The 15,733-nt window shown below is 38.5% G+C and overlaps 1 protein-coding gene across 2 annotated transcripts in view; it reads left to right on the forward strand.

Moving 5' to 3' along the window:
* Positions 1-15,733, forward strand: part of esyt2b (extended synaptotagmin-like protein 2b) — a 41,600-nt gene that overhangs the window by 13,205 nt on the left and 12,662 nt on the right. For both annotated transcript variants that reach the window (XM_084107649.1, XM_084107648.1), the window contains exons 6-7: positions 1,295-1,384; positions 4,232-4,287. In XM_084107649.1, the coding sequence (XP_083963775.1) occupies positions 1,295-1,384; positions 4,232-4,287 (146 nt within the window). The remainder of the gene's footprint in view (positions 1-1,294; positions 1,385-4,231; positions 4,288-15,733) is intronic.

A 15,733-nucleotide genomic window follows, 5' to 3' on the forward strand; every position in this document is an offset into this window, starting at 1 on the left:
ATGGCCAAAATACACCGCAGTTTTATCCAAAAAGTGCATTGATGATATCTATTGTGTTTTAAACAGTCAATCAAATGACCAACAGCAATTTAAAAAGAAAACAAATGTCCAAAAACAAACTTGTTGCCATAACAATAAAAACAAAGATGAACCAAAAGTTATATAAATGAAATTATTAATAAAATAAGCTTCTTGACAAGTCTTTTCTCTTAAATGTATTTGAAAACGAAAAAAAGCAATGCCAACTTATCCATTATAGACTCTGTCTACTCTGTACACAACCCGCGGTTCAGCCGCGCGTGACAAACGCTGCCAGTATGAAAGCAAAACGCGCGTGTCCTGCTCCTGCTCAACATATGCACTGCTCCTGCGCTGCTTACACTCTAATAACGCGTGCAGTGTGAAACCGCCGTAACTCTGTGTCACCGCATAATAGAGGTGTTAAAAAATAATGAGAATATAAATACATATATATCCGAGTCCTGATCGGGAGGTAACGTCCGATTCCGATCGAGTCTGAAAACACGCGATCGGGCCCGATTTCCGATCACGTGATCGGATCGGGACATCCCTAGAAAAAGCCCTTGTGTGCACTGTGTAAATTGTACATTGGCTGATATAACGTCATCCACTCAGTGTTATGATTCCATAAAGACTGGTCGAGGAAGGACATTCCGTTGAGTTATTTGTTCTCAGCAGCTCTTTGGCAATAAATGATTGTTCAAAACACAAGCTCAAAATGATGGTTGTAAAGTTAAATGTCTTGGAGCGCTGTCAAAAGCTAAATAAACAAATGCATCAGTATCGAGATCCTGAAACATTCATCATCAGCCTTAGGCGCCTAGTGGTTAGTTGGACAGTGCTGCTATCCCACTGCAAAAATTATTCTCTTGTTTGTTGATTTCCAGAAAAGTTAATCATTCTTAGAACAAGATAGGTTTAAACAATGAGAAACATGAGAAACAATTTTGCATAAGCCATTAACACTTAATGTCTTCTTGTTTACTGAAAAATAAGACAAAAATATTTATTAAGAAAATGAAGTCTTGTCATTCCATGTGAGGATTCCTAGGCTGATTGTGATAAAGTAATGAAATTGGGCTGTTCTTTATTAAAGCAGCAATGCTTTTATTAATATTATCTGATGAATTCAAGATATTTCATGTTGCCTTGAGGAGTAGGATACACACAAACCTATAGTGAGAATCTTTACCAGTGTCTCTCTCTCTCTCTCTCTCTCTCTCTCTCTCTCTCTCTCTCTCTCTCTCATGTACATGGCCTGATGTATGAATAGCTACATGGAGTTCTGCGTGTGATTCTTGAACCACTTTTGGGGAATATGCCGCTGGTTGGTGCTCTATCCCTGTTCTTCCTCAAGAAACCAGTGAGTTTACAAACTTAAACAATTCTATTCCCTTTTTTGCTATATTTGCTGCCTGTTGTCCTGACTTGTGTTCAACTTGTATTTGAAATAATGTGCACATTTTTCCAAAACAAAATCTATTTTACCATCACAAGCAAATGAGCTTTGTCTTTTGAGTTGCTGTTGTTTGCAGTAATTTAGCTCTAGAAATAATATTGATTACATTTATATCTTTAGCAGATGCCCTCTAATAGCAACCAAGCGTGCCGCACAAGCCCTGAAAAGTGAAGCCAAAACGTCTCGATCGCCCCCCGGTGACTGGTCCTAGTATAGGTCATAAACCCCGCCTCCCCATGTTATTCAACGGGACTTGAGATCAACTAAACAATTTAATTACACTTCAGATATCTTTTTTCCAAAGGTAGTTCCTGTCATTTACTGTAGTTTTTATCACGCTGATGTAAATTCAAGCGTTTGTTTTTAGTTAGTTATTTGATGCTATAAAAACGTTGGTGTGATGTCATGATTGACAGCTGTGATTGACAGGTTCTCTGAGCGAAGTAGTCACTGAAGCACCAACAGACTTTTTTTCGGGATCTTCGGAGGAATGAGGAGATTGGAGCTTTAAATTTAATATCTAAATTTCTATAATTAATTATTTCACACCGAGAGTGAGGGCGGGGCCTTGATTTCGCGGCTTTACTTCCTGCTCACTACTGCGCAGGTCTGGTCCTGAAATCGCTACTGCGCAGACTCAAACCCCAAGATGTCAGTGCCATATCGGGACACTGGCGGCTTCACTTCTCACCAATTGAAGAGAGCGAAGGGGCGTCGTCCATATTTTTTTACAGTCTATGATAGCAACTTACAGTAACGTGCATGCGTGATCCAACCCAATTTTTTGTGATTTTGTTTGCAAGCTCAAGGTGATACTCCAGGTTTCTACTGTACATACAAAGTCATGGGTGAGTGTTAGGCCTAGAAAGGAAGCATCTCAAGGAAGGATGGTTAAAGGGATGGTTCGGAGTAAAATCAACCTATGGTCCTTTGCACCATGACCTCGAGCCAAACACCCCCCAGAAGCTTTTTTTCCCTTGGTCGAACATTATTAAAGTTAGAGCTTATTTAGAGATATCAGCCGAATGGCTTAGTGCAGGCACTAACGGATCCTATGATGTATCTCGTAAATTACCCCACTAATGATGCCCAGAATGGTACCAAACTTCTACAGTAGTACAAATAGGTTCTGTACTCATAAAACAAGGTATTGGAAAGTTCAGTAAGTAAGTAAGTTCAGAAAGTACATCAGGAGTTTATTTAAATAACACTTGCCTGATGGCTTATGCTACCGCTAACCCGGATGTCGAGGTCACTTGCGTTATTTGGGAAAAGCCCGTAAAAGTCCTGACAGAAAGCGATGCATAAGGATGTAGTGTAACGACGCCCAGTTCCAGGAATGCACTAATATTTTGTTGGTAGTACCAGTTTGCAGCAATTATTAGTTAACACTAAGTTGTCAACACTTCAGAAAAACTACCAACTAGTACTAGTTGGTACTACCAACAAAATATTAGTGCATTCCTGGAACTGGGCGTCGTTACACTACATCCTTATGCATCGCTTTCTGCCAGGACTTTTACGTGACCTCGACGTCCGGGTTAGCGGTAGCATAAGCCATCAGGCCCAAAAAAACAGACCCCCCCCCCCCAAAAAAAAACCCCCCAGACATTTCTCAAAATGTCTTATTTTATGTTTTTTATTTATTTAAAAAAAGTCAGTCATACAGGTTTGGAACGATGTGATGACAGAAATTCCATATGAACTATTACTTTAATGTCCCTATAAAACCACACAGATCTATTGCTTTAAAGATTGTCCTCACCTTCCATGTCTTTTCCCTCACACTCGCATTTTAGTGGCCTGAGGATTTTTAGAGACACATTTGACATGAGGTGAGCTAGTGGAGGGTATCTTCTCAATCACTTCAGAAGATTCAGTGTCAACAACATGTAAGAACTTATTGGGAGTGCAACTGATACTCATTTGCTGTATAATTATAAGAAAAAGAGAAAGTTCCTAAAGACATTTTCTCTTGCAGAACTGCATGATTGAGACTATTTAAACTTTGGTTTTCTAACCAGCATTGGTTTTCTAACCAGCATAAAATGATCTTAACAGCTCTACCACGTGCGTAGCAGTGGCAGACAGTCAGCGTCAGAGTCAGCACTGACCCAGATTCTACTGTCTGTCAGTACCAGATTAGTAGCAGTGCCAATTTCACAGCAGGTCATCATAGCTCAGCCTGCTTCTAGCTCAAATTCTGCTGCTGTTTTTGACTGAAGGCTTAAATAAGGCAGGTGTAGGAAAACTGAATGGGTGTTGAGTGCTGTGGGAAGTGTCCTGTGGTCTGACTGTAGTTTTTGATGCACTGCAGAGGTGGCTTCTCTTCAGATATTCCTCTGCAGTGTGGGCGACACTGAAACATCTTGCATCTGTCCCCATTTTAATGGATGGCGTCTATTTCTTTACTTATTTTCCTTCCTTCCTTCCTTTCTTCCTATTTTTTATGCTGACACAGGGACACAGATTGTTCTCATCACAGTAACCAATAGTAGATACATACTGTAGTGTTATTATTTATGGGCTGGCATCACAGTGGGGCTTGACATCCATGGTGATATTAAATTACTGCCCCAGGGATGTTCAGATGTTTGTTTGTTTTTTGTCTTTTTGTGCTATTTGTCCTTGTTTTTCTTCTCTGAACAGATATACCTGTATTTTCTATACGTTAGCAGTGTGATCTGTTTAAGTTATCTATGCTTCACTCACACTCTCTCTCTCTCTCTCTCTCTCTCTCCCCCCATTCAGCTGCTGGACATAAACTGGACAGGCCTCACAAACATATTGGACATTCCAGGGCTTAAGTAAGTTACAATTTTCCTCCTACAATGGATTATATCTGTACTTACTAAGACAACAGTCTTATATAACCTGTTATTTATTATTTATTATTTTCATGTTGGTCAGGCTTCTGGTTCTGTTTTGTTTGGATTTAATGGCCTCTTATAAAACGAAGAGTCTAGACCTCTTGTTTATTTCTTTAACTTCATTTAGTTGTACTTTGTTGTTGGCCTATACCCCATTTATTGTAGATAATTGAAAGAGCCTTTGTAGAGCATTATTAGTACATAATCAGTTTAAGACATCCTTATTTCTCTCTAATGTATGTTGACTTTAATTAAATATAAGATTTTATGCATATTATATTTGGACTGTATCACTATTGACTACTGTCAAGTTTACATTTTTGGCCACTTCTCCGAAATGACTTATACTACCAGTCTGACATACTTGACTGAATTCATGTTTCACACATAAAGGGTTATGCTTAAATGTATGAAATGTGTTTAAATTATTATATTAGTTGATTAGTTTAAAACCTTTTTACCTTTTAAAACTGGATAACATGGAAAGTCTGCTTCAAATTGTACAGAGAGTGCATTTTCCTAACCTCAGTAAAACTGTTCTCAAGCTACCTCAATAATTATTTATATATTGAATAATGTTTACTCTATTGCCCTGCAAAACATACACAATTAAATTACAATAATTACATTTATGCATTATGCTCGTAGATTCAGAGTACCCGTTTTTCCAGTATGTGTTCCCTATGAATTATTTAGACACACAAAAAAAAATGTTTTCAGATTGCCTCTAAATGTCCACTGTAATGCCAGATTAGAAAGATCCTCCTTAATGTGTTGGTGTAACATACTGTCTGCAGTAAAAAATTGGAGCAGATCCATGAGTGTTGCACCTCAGGATGTGCTGATCTCACACACCAGGGCTCCAAACAAAAAAATCAATTAAGGAGCCAATGGCTCCTATAGGGGAAAAAAACAGGCGCCAAATAATTTTTTTAAGAGCCACATGACAATGCACTTACTTTTAGTCACCCTGTTGTGTGCATGTCTCTCCTCTTCTTACAGTTTCAGCATTTTCATCTTGTGAATGTTCTGGGAACTGGAGCTTATTTGGTAACTGAATGTCACTTCCAACTTATGAACTATTTCATAAGTTCATATTTTGGCGCTTTCACTCAGTGAAACGTTCACGCAAAGCATCTCATTTCATGACGTTAACAAAACAAATGAATAGGCTAGGGGAGGGCGATATGGCAAAATATCACATCACGATTTTTTTTCAGGAAAATCACAATTCACGATTTTATCACGATTCTTTTTTATGTTGGTTTTACTATTTTGTGACTGAGCATTACAGCCAAACTAATGTCCATATTTTAAAAACAAAGCCTTAGGTAACAAAATATAAAATAAAAAAGAATGGCAGAAAGGGGCGAAGATAAAACATGTAGTCATTATTTTCTTTGTTATTAAATATTAAGATCAAAGATAAACATTACACATACACAACTTAATATACAAATGAAATAAGGAGTGTTTTGTTTTCAGCTACAGTAGCATTGAAGAAAGTAATTAAATTAACAAATATGAAAATAAAACAAAACATAGACTTCACTGTATAAATTATAAATTGATACTTATTAAAGCTACTATTAAAGTTATCAGTCAAGAGCAGTGAGTAATTTTCTCTTTGCATTTTGTTGTTTCATTAACATTAAAGGGATAGTTCTCCTAAAAATTCAAATTGTCATAATTTACTATCTCAAATAGGGACCAGCTACTGTTTGGTTACCCACATTCTTCAAATTATTAATATTAGAAAATATTAGAAGGAAATTAATACAGTTTTGGAACAACATTATAGTGCGTAAATAATGAGATAATATTTATTTTTGGGTGAACTATACCTTTAAGGACAAGCGGCAGCGTGTTTACAATTGCTACTGTCTCTTTAAGAGCTGCGCGCGACGCGTCTAATGTACACGGATTTGACAAGCAGATTTTCTCTCAATTTTCTCAAGTTTGCTTTCATTTTAGACATAACCGACTTTGTTTATGTAAACCTTGTGTGTATTTAACAGTATTAGCACAATAAGACTCGAAAGATAACTTAGTCAGTATCCAGGCGCTGGTAGACAGGCTTTTAGTGCATGTGAACTTCACATGTAGCTACGTGCTGAGAAACGCACACGTTAGAACAGCGCATCAGCACGCAAATTAAATGATTAACCGACAAGGCATTAAAGCACATGCAAATTATTAACTTTTGTGAACTGCAGTGTCCCGTTCCGCCGCGTTAACATTTTATGTGAATATACGTCGCATTGTTCAGTATGTTGGGACAGAGGCGCCAGAACAGCAACTAGAATGCACGATTCTAGACGATATGTCTTCAAAAGCAGATCGTGAAAACATTTTAATCGTCCACAATCAAAAATCGTCATATCGCACACCCCTACGATTGTTATAAAACATGCACGTAGGATGCAAATTTTACAATCAAAGGGAGTAAATTTGTATTGTCGCCAATGGCGACCTTGGCAGAAATTTCACTCGCAAATAAATATTTTTGGTCGCAAATGCGACCATTTTAGTCGCAGTTTGGAGCCCTGCACACACACACACACACACACACGCACACACAGACGGTTGAGTGATTACACAGCTCTAGCACAGACTAGTTTAAATCTGTATGTATTCATTTTGCTGATTGTTTTGTAAAACTGAATAAATGCACTAGTTGAGGTTGTTTGGTAGGTTGATTTTCTAATAATCCTTATTGCAAGGAAATAAGCAACATTAGGCTGTGGTCATTAGCACTGCAGCATTGAGAGTCCTTGTTCTTAGGCTATTAAAGTTTATTGGTGCTGCTTTGGATCTTCACTGCACAAAGGAAGTACTTCTCCCATGTCAGCCATGCTCCTTGCATCATATACCGGTAGCTAATGTAAGACTGAAGAAAAGCACAGAAAAGCTGAGATCTGTCAGTCCAGGCAACCATAATACCCTAATGCAGTGTAATTCTGTGCTGTATATCTGTAGTGTCCCACTGTTTAGGACTGTTGAGTGATTGTTGTAGTCTCAGAGAGTGCTATGCTTGCATTATGAAGATGTTTGGGGAACTGCATCTGCTCGGCAAGCAAATCAATATGAGAGTTAAGATCATCATTCTTGCTTTCATTCTTTTATGGTGTTTATTATTTCTGTTCAGCGTGTTGTTTTACCCGGTGGATGTTTGTGTTCTTTTATTACAGAGGAAGTAATTCACAATGAATCTGCGTTTTACCATAGTACTCTAAAATTTGAGAGATTAAATGTCAAGTGTTGCTGACAAGAGATATGAGAAAGTAATTTGGACAGAAATGGGGAATAACAGATTGGAGGGGAATGTAACAGGGGAACAGGTGTAATGAATTACACAAAATAGGTTTTGGTAAATGTAGAGAAAGTATTTGATGAGTGAGATAAGTTAAAGTGCATATAAAGGTTTTAATCAGGTAAAAGAGGAGAGATTTGTTTAAAACTAATTGATTTCATTTTACTTTCCATAGGGGTCTTACAAAGAATAAGTCTTTTATCTTCTTGAAATTTACTTTTGCCTTGCACTTCCCCCATACAAAGCTCTTAATGGATTTGTCTAATCACCATGGGGTTTAGGGACACCTTTAAGAAGGCTTTTATTTACTTGGACATAATTGAAAGTAGTTACTTAAGCTTAACTGCTTAAAGGAGAACTTGTACATTTTTGTAAATTTTTTTGTAAATTTGGAGTGCTGTCAGTACAGAGAACAACGACAAAAATCGGTGTTGCCTACACCGTGTTATCCTCTTTTTAAAATTTGCACCCTGTTGACTTCAATGGGGCAAGTTTTAAACCTGCTTTTAGCCTCTTAACATCCTTGATGTGTCATTACAAGTGCACAGCCATGTGAGTGCACTTCAGAGTGAACACGGTGAATCTGACTGCAGTAGATGTGAAAGATATGAATAAAAATGAAGACTCTGAAGGAATCACTCACATGGCTGTGCACTTGTAATGACACATCAAGGATGTTAAGAGGCTAAAAGCAGGTTTAAAACTTGCCCCATTTAAGTCAACAGGGTGCAAATTTTAAAAAGAGGATAACACGTGTAGGCAACACCGATTTTTGTCGTTGTTCTCTGTACTGACAGCACTCCAAATTTACAAAAAAAATTAGCTCAATGTTAAAATTGACCAGAGTTCTCCTTTAAGTTTGATGTTAATATGTCGAACAAGTTTAGAATTTTCTGTGATGGATTCATAGTTTGCAACTCGCCTCTGCATCATTCTTGGTCTGTATTCTTTGTTTGTTTTGTTGCTGAGTGTCATGTTTCCTTTCCATGTAGATGAGCTGAGTTCCAGGGAACTGATCAAATTTACCACTAAGCAAATTTACCACTCATGTCCAACAGTGCACACAAGGGTTAATTTCTTGTTTTGTTTTAGTTTTTTACGTTTAAATGCCCAGCTGTTGAACCTGTTCTGTTGCAGTGATAAATCATTCAAAATGCAAAGCAAATGTTTTCGACAGACATTTACATTATATGCAACTAAAATAGTGGTTTTTATTTTAAGTCTCATTCATTCATTTCTTCAAATGACATTATTTGTAATGCTCAGATATCCTGATGTTTTTCTTCATAGCTTCTTGGGTGACTTTTATGCTTCTTTTATGTTTTTGAGCATTGACCTGCACATTGCCATATGTGGATACTGATAGTAATTTTAAATGAATGACGAAAGTATATTATATTAATGGAATAAACTGAATGTAATATACACTGTAAAAGCAAACCTATAGAATCTACTCAATAAAACTGAGGTAACAATTTGCACTCAGTTTATTTGGGTAGATTTCATCCCATGTGTTGAATGAACAATTCAAAGTAGTAGTATGCGCACATCCAGAAACTTTAGGCAATTATTAATTATAAACAAAAGTCGGCACACTGCCACTGCTGCTTCCAAGTAATCAATTTATTGACCCGTATATGAAAATAAAGTAAACAGAAAAAAACTAAATAGTAACCAACATTAACACAAAAAAAAGTTGAGAATAAATAAATAATAAATAAAAAATTAAATTAAAATAATAAAATTCTGTTATGTTGGTTACTATTTTATATGTTTCTGTTTATTTTATTTTCATATATGGGGTGCTATTTTGTATTTTTTCTCTCCATTTATTGGATCATTGGCTTAATGAGTCGTATAATTAGATCAGGTGTGACCGATCATGTTGATATAAATTGGACCTTGCTGTGTACTTGTTTTTAAGCCTGTCGAAGACCTTCGGGTCGAAACGTTGTACAGTTCAATAAATTGATTCTTTGGAAGCAGCAGTGGCAGTGTGCTGACTTTTGAATAAACACTTCCTCAATTTAACAGCTATGACACATTAAAATAAATTAGGTAAAGTCTTTCTAACATTTGTCAATACATTACACAACTAATTACTTAGTTGTAAAACTTACTTAGTTGTAAAAAGTAATACAAACTCTTGTTTATTATTGTATGTTTAAAATAACTTCTGGCGCTTGTATAGGAAATGTTTGCAATTAACAAGTGGTAAGTAACTTGTCCATTAGTACTGTTATTGCTCATTGACAGGAGCAACGTATACACTATAAACCTAATGCATGTAGCCACCCACAACCTACCACAAACTATATTCTTCAGAATAATGGGAAACACAAAAACTCTTTTAATTATCAAACATAACTGAACATTAAACACTAAAACACATGAAATAACTTTACTCAAAAACACATGAAATAACACTTAATTATTTTAGCATTTACTCTTCTGATCCAGCCCTATGCAAAGCATGATGAGAACTAAAAATCCACTGCACAGTTAAGTAAACTTCATTTTTGCATATTTAAGTAGATTAGACACAATTAAATTAAGTACACCACTCTTTACAAGACCAACTAGTATTATCAATAATATAGACTTCTTTAGACTCCATTAGGCAGTTTTATGCCGAGTTCAGACTGCACGATTTTAGCCCCGATTTTGGCTCGCTGACAGGTTTTGAGAAATCGCCGACAAATGCCCGAAATCACAGGCAAATCGATGCTCGTTCACGCGAGTGACAATCACGCAGTGTGAATGAGCAAAGACGCGATCTGAGAGAATCACCGACGAGTCGGCGACGCCCGTGAGATATTTGGCATGCTAAATATCTGGACCTGTCGGCGATTCAAAATCCTGCTGTGTGAAAGTGTTCTGACTGAAAACTACATCGGCGATGACCGACAGCCAATGAGAGAGCAAGATACAGAGCAGCGGGGAGTTCGGGGAGGAGATATAGGTCACAATATCAGTATTTTAATAGATATATTTACAATTATATCAAACAGAAACAAAGCACAAACATTTGCTTGACCAGCAGCACATTGCAAAATTATTTATTTACCCCCAACTCTCTTTGCAGAACACACAGTCCTTGCTCCCCTTGTCTTCCCAGCCATTTCCTCATACATAATGTTTTTCTTTTTCTCCTTTTCGCTGCAAATCAGTGCACAGACAATTTGGATCGCAGTTTCAGTCTCGCGCGAGAACTGCGGTCTATGCACGCGGGATTTTGCACTATTTCCTTATCACTTCTTGCGTGTGTTTGGTTGCGAAACGTAGTTTGCGGACCAGACAGAAGTTGTCGGCGATTCTTCCTCCTGAAAGTCATGCAGTGTGAAACCTCCTGTCGCCGATGCATCGTGCAGTGTGAACACACCAGCAACTGAATGTTACCCCAGATAGTCACGCAGTGTGAAAAGAACAGTGACCCGACTACTTTGAAAATCGTGCAGTCTGAACTCGGCTTTAGTTGCTTGCTAAGGGATTGCTCTCCATGTGGAACATTTTGAGTAGAGTTGAGGTTGTAGCAAATTAGCTCAAAAGAAAAAGATGCAGAGGAAGGAGAGGTCGCGTTAGATGTAAAGGAAAAACCTCCCCCAGTTGAGCAGCCTCCTAGCCCACTCTTTTTTACCTCACGATCCAACTTGACGACAAGAGCATCGACAAGAGCATCAAAATAAGCTGCTACTGTATGTTTAAGGGAGTTAGAAATGGAAATGGAAATGAAAAAACAGGGATTTGATATTCGTGAGCATCCAAGTAAAGATGCACTTATGCAATCACCAGGATTACCCAGAATTCGTTCCTTTACCAGCCGGGGTGCCTGCCACTTCAAATCCAGCAGCACCTGTGGCAGACTCGATTGCAGCTCCCGTTTTCGATGTGGGGAAACATGTTAAATTGGTCCCACCTTTCAGAGAGGCTGAGGTAGACTCCTATTTTACTGCATTTGAACTGGTGGCCCTTTAGTGGCCAAAAGAAATGTGGGCTCTTCTTTTACAGTGTAAATTAGTTGGAAAAGCTCAAGAGGTATGTGCATCCCTGCCCACCGATACAAGTTTGGATTATGACTTTGTTGCATGCATATGAGCTAGTCCCAGAGGCTTACAGACCAACATTCTGAAATCAAAAGGAAGCAGTCACACAAACATTTGTTGAATTTTCAAGGGATAAACAGGTTTTATTTGACAAGTGATGTGCTGCCTGCAAAGTGACTACGTTCCAACAACTCCGTGAACTAATGTTGCTAGAAGATTTCAAGGGTTGCCTTCCTGATAATCATGTTATTCATTTAAATGAGCAGAAGGTATCTTCACCCGCAGAAGCTGCTATTCTTGCTGATGAGTTTGTGTTAACTCATAGAGTGTTTTTTCCCCATGCTGTTCGGCACGAGAAAGTTGTGATCTCGCATGCTGCAGTGCAGGGGAAAGATATTGCCGATGCTGTTAAAGCTGTACGTGGGGGAGCACAGGGCGGCCAGTTCGTGCGGCACAAAAAAGAGTGTGTTTTTACTGTCTTTATTCGGGTCATCTCATTGCGGACGTTAAGCATGGAAAAAGAAAAACACAACTAAGTCTAAAAGTGTTGCTTTTGTAAAATCTGTCTCATGCCTGCTGAATCAAGTAAGTCATCGATATATGAACCATTTCTATTAACTGGATCAGTAGGGTTGTCTAATGATTTGAGTTTTAAGCCAATAACAATGCTCCGAGATACGGGATCCGCTTAGACACTTATGTTGAGTACAATGTTGCCGCTGTCTAATGAATCGTATACGGGAGCTAATGTGTTGCTCCGAGGTGTGGAACTGGGCTGTATTAAAGTTCCCTTGCATACTGAGTGTTTAAAGTCTGACCTTGTTTCAGGATTTGTACAGGTGGGCGTGCGATCTCAGCGTCCAGTGGTTGACCTCATACTGGGTAATGATTTAGCTGGAGGTAAAGTTTTTTCGCAGCCTGTCATAGTGGATGCCCCTGAGTGACAGACTGACATAAAAAACGGAACAGTCTCCTAACGCGTTTCCTTTTTGTACGGTAACACCCGCTCAAGCTCGTAAGCTCCAGGAAGTTGTTGACTTGTCAGATTCGTTTTTGGTATCTGATGGTAAAAAAATGGAAGCTAAAATTTTCGTTCAGTCAGAGCTGAAGTTACCTGTAGCTGAGAGTAAATCTGATCCTTCTTTGACTGCGTGTGTTGCAGCTGCGATTTACAAGGATAGATTTTTTGAGTCTGGAGTTGCATTTCATTGGGAAGACAAAGTGCTAATGCGTAGGTGGAAAAAGAATGACATCTTTTGTCAAGTTGTAGTCTCCTCTGAGTACTGCGTACAAATACTTAAACTTGCTCATGATCATGTTCTTTCAAGTCATCTGGGCATTAGAAAAACCTACAAGCAAGTGCTTCGCTATTTTTTTGGGTCGGGGATGAAGTCTGATGTCTCCGCTTACTGCCGTTCATGTAATGCATGCCAACTGACCGGTAAGCCCAATCAAACCATACCACCTGCTCCTTTACATCCAATACCTTTATTGGGAGAACCTTTTGAGCATATTATTATGGTCTGTGTTGGCCCGCTCCCTAAATCAAAAGCTGGGCATCAATACATTCTTACAATAATGTGCGCTGCGACATGAAATTAAAGCTAAAAGGATGATCCAAAAATTGGTGAAATTTTGCTCTGTGTTTGGGCTACCAAAAGTGATCCAAACTGATCAGGGATCCAATTTTACATTAAAAATATTTACCCAAGAAAAATGAAAAAATTCAGAAATGTTGTTAAACCTCGAACAAATGTTGTCTTGTCTCTCTGATCAGCAACATCGAGATATTATGTTGTTGATTAAAGAATACCCTTCCTTGTTTGCAGATACTCCCTCTCAGACTACTGCGATAGTACATGATATTGAAATTGAGGGATCCGCTCCCATACATCAACATCCCTACCGTGTAAATCCTGTAAAACAGGAGATAATGAAAGAGGAGTCTCACAAAACCTGATTCCTTCCCCATGCCTCGCATGGATGACTGTATAGATCGGGTTGGAGCGGCCCACCTAGTAACAAAACTAGATCTCTTAAAAGGGTACTGGCAGGTGCTAAACTTCACTCACCATTAACCTTGCTAAATGTGAATTTTGCAAGGCCGTGGTAACGTATCTCGGCAAGCAAGTAGGGCATGGTCAAATTTGCCCGGTAAAAGCTAAAGTTGTCGCCATCCTTCAATGTCCTGCACCTAAGACAAGACGGGAGTTTTCTTGGGATGGTGGGTTATTACAGAGCATTTTGCAAAAAATATTGCTTCCACTTACTGATTTATTGAGTTCTTCCAGAACCTTTATCTGGTCTCCGTCATGCGAAAACGCTCTTAAAGTGGCAAAAGATTTGTTGTGTTTTGCTCCTGTTCTGGCTGTCCCTGATTTCTCTCGCCCTTTTAAACTTGAGGTGGATGCCAGTGCTGTGGGTGCTGCTGCCATTATTGTGTCGGTATTAAAAGGTTATCTGTAAATAGGGTAATTCCTCTGTCTTGTAGGAGACGGGAGCCTGTTATTTTTTTGTAAAATTATATTTTCTCCTGATTTGTAATAGACAGGAAGTTAGGGAAGTGTGATGTATTTTGTTTTACTTTTACTTTGTTAATGTCAAGGTTATGTTTGTTTTTTATCTGTTTTTGTTCATGTCTGAGTTTCACCTATTCCTTTGTTCATTTTCCCACCTTTGTTCAGTTTCCATGGTTACCGTCATTTTTAGTTCATTGGTTTCAGCTGTGTCATTTATAAGCTCGTTTCAGTTTGTTATTTAAGCCTCACCCTTGCCTTCGCTTTTTGTCCAGTCTCTGTTATGTTTAGATTAGACTTGTAGTCAAGACCGCCTAAACCGAGACCAAGACAAGACCAAGGCCAAGACCAAGTCGAGACCAAGACCGAGACCAAGTCGAGACCGGAGGGGAAAAAAACAGACTAGTGTTGAAGCTAAGCAATAACTTGTATGAATTCAAGAACAGCAGCATAGGGTTCAGCCACAGTTTACATTCAATGCATATTAGATGGTATTACTTCAACTACACAGGCAGAACAATACAGAGACAGACCATGTCATGTGTGTGACTGTGAGCTCACTGTAAATGTTTTTGCAGATTGGGTGAGATCAACTATGTGTAGCAATTGCATGACGGCTGTTACTGCACTATTAGAGGTTTGAGACTCCCTTAACTTTTGTGTACTGTTGAGGACTGACATGACTGGTACTGACTGGTTCGTCTGACAAAACATCAAACACCTCCAACACCATCTTGCTCCTCCAACAACTGTCTAAAGAATGAGAAATATGTAACCAATTGAAATTATAATTAATGTGTAGATGAAAACGTATAACATCAAATTAAAGATACACAATTATAAACTTGGATTAGGCCTAATGTTTAGTCAACACAACGGAGATGCTATTTAAAAGACTATTTATTTAGTCTAACATCAACAACACAACATACACACACCGATATCAAAGACACAAATTCATCTAAGCAAATGCCTGCCGATTTCGGAGTCTCAGACTCCAAATGAACCCATTCTGCAACTTTTAAATACTTAATTACATTTTTAAAAACGAAATTATAGGCTTAAGTGCGGGATCCGAAAGTTGGTCGTTTTGTCGCTATGGTTACACACACACACACCGTTGGCGGTGCGCTCAAAGTCATCTGTCAGTTGTGTAGTTGTGCAGTTACCCAAAATGAATGACTCCTGAATGAAGTTAAAACCCATCATGTTACTGATATGTGTTTTTTTAAACCAAGTGATCAAAGTGCTCGTTGCCGCTGCGATCAGTGGCCGCGGATACAGTGTTTTCTCGTGTGTTCCGAGCACACGCCGCACTGTCAGCACTTGGACGCGCGCTTCAATCCGTTCCGTTGCGGATAATAATGTTGCATTATCGAACGTTGTGTCGTCGTGGATATTGTAGTATTGTATTGCTAAATCCCCCGACCACTATGTTGGTCTGAGACAGCAAGACCTAGACAAGACCGAGAGGTCCGAGACCAAGACAAGACCAAGACCAAAGACCGTCA

The sequence above is a fragment of the Abramis brama genome (assembly GCF_963993115.1).
Source record: "Abramis brama genome assembly, chromosome: 3".
NCBI lineage: Eukaryota > Metazoa > Chordata > Actinopteri > Cypriniformes > Leuciscidae > Abramis > Abramis brama.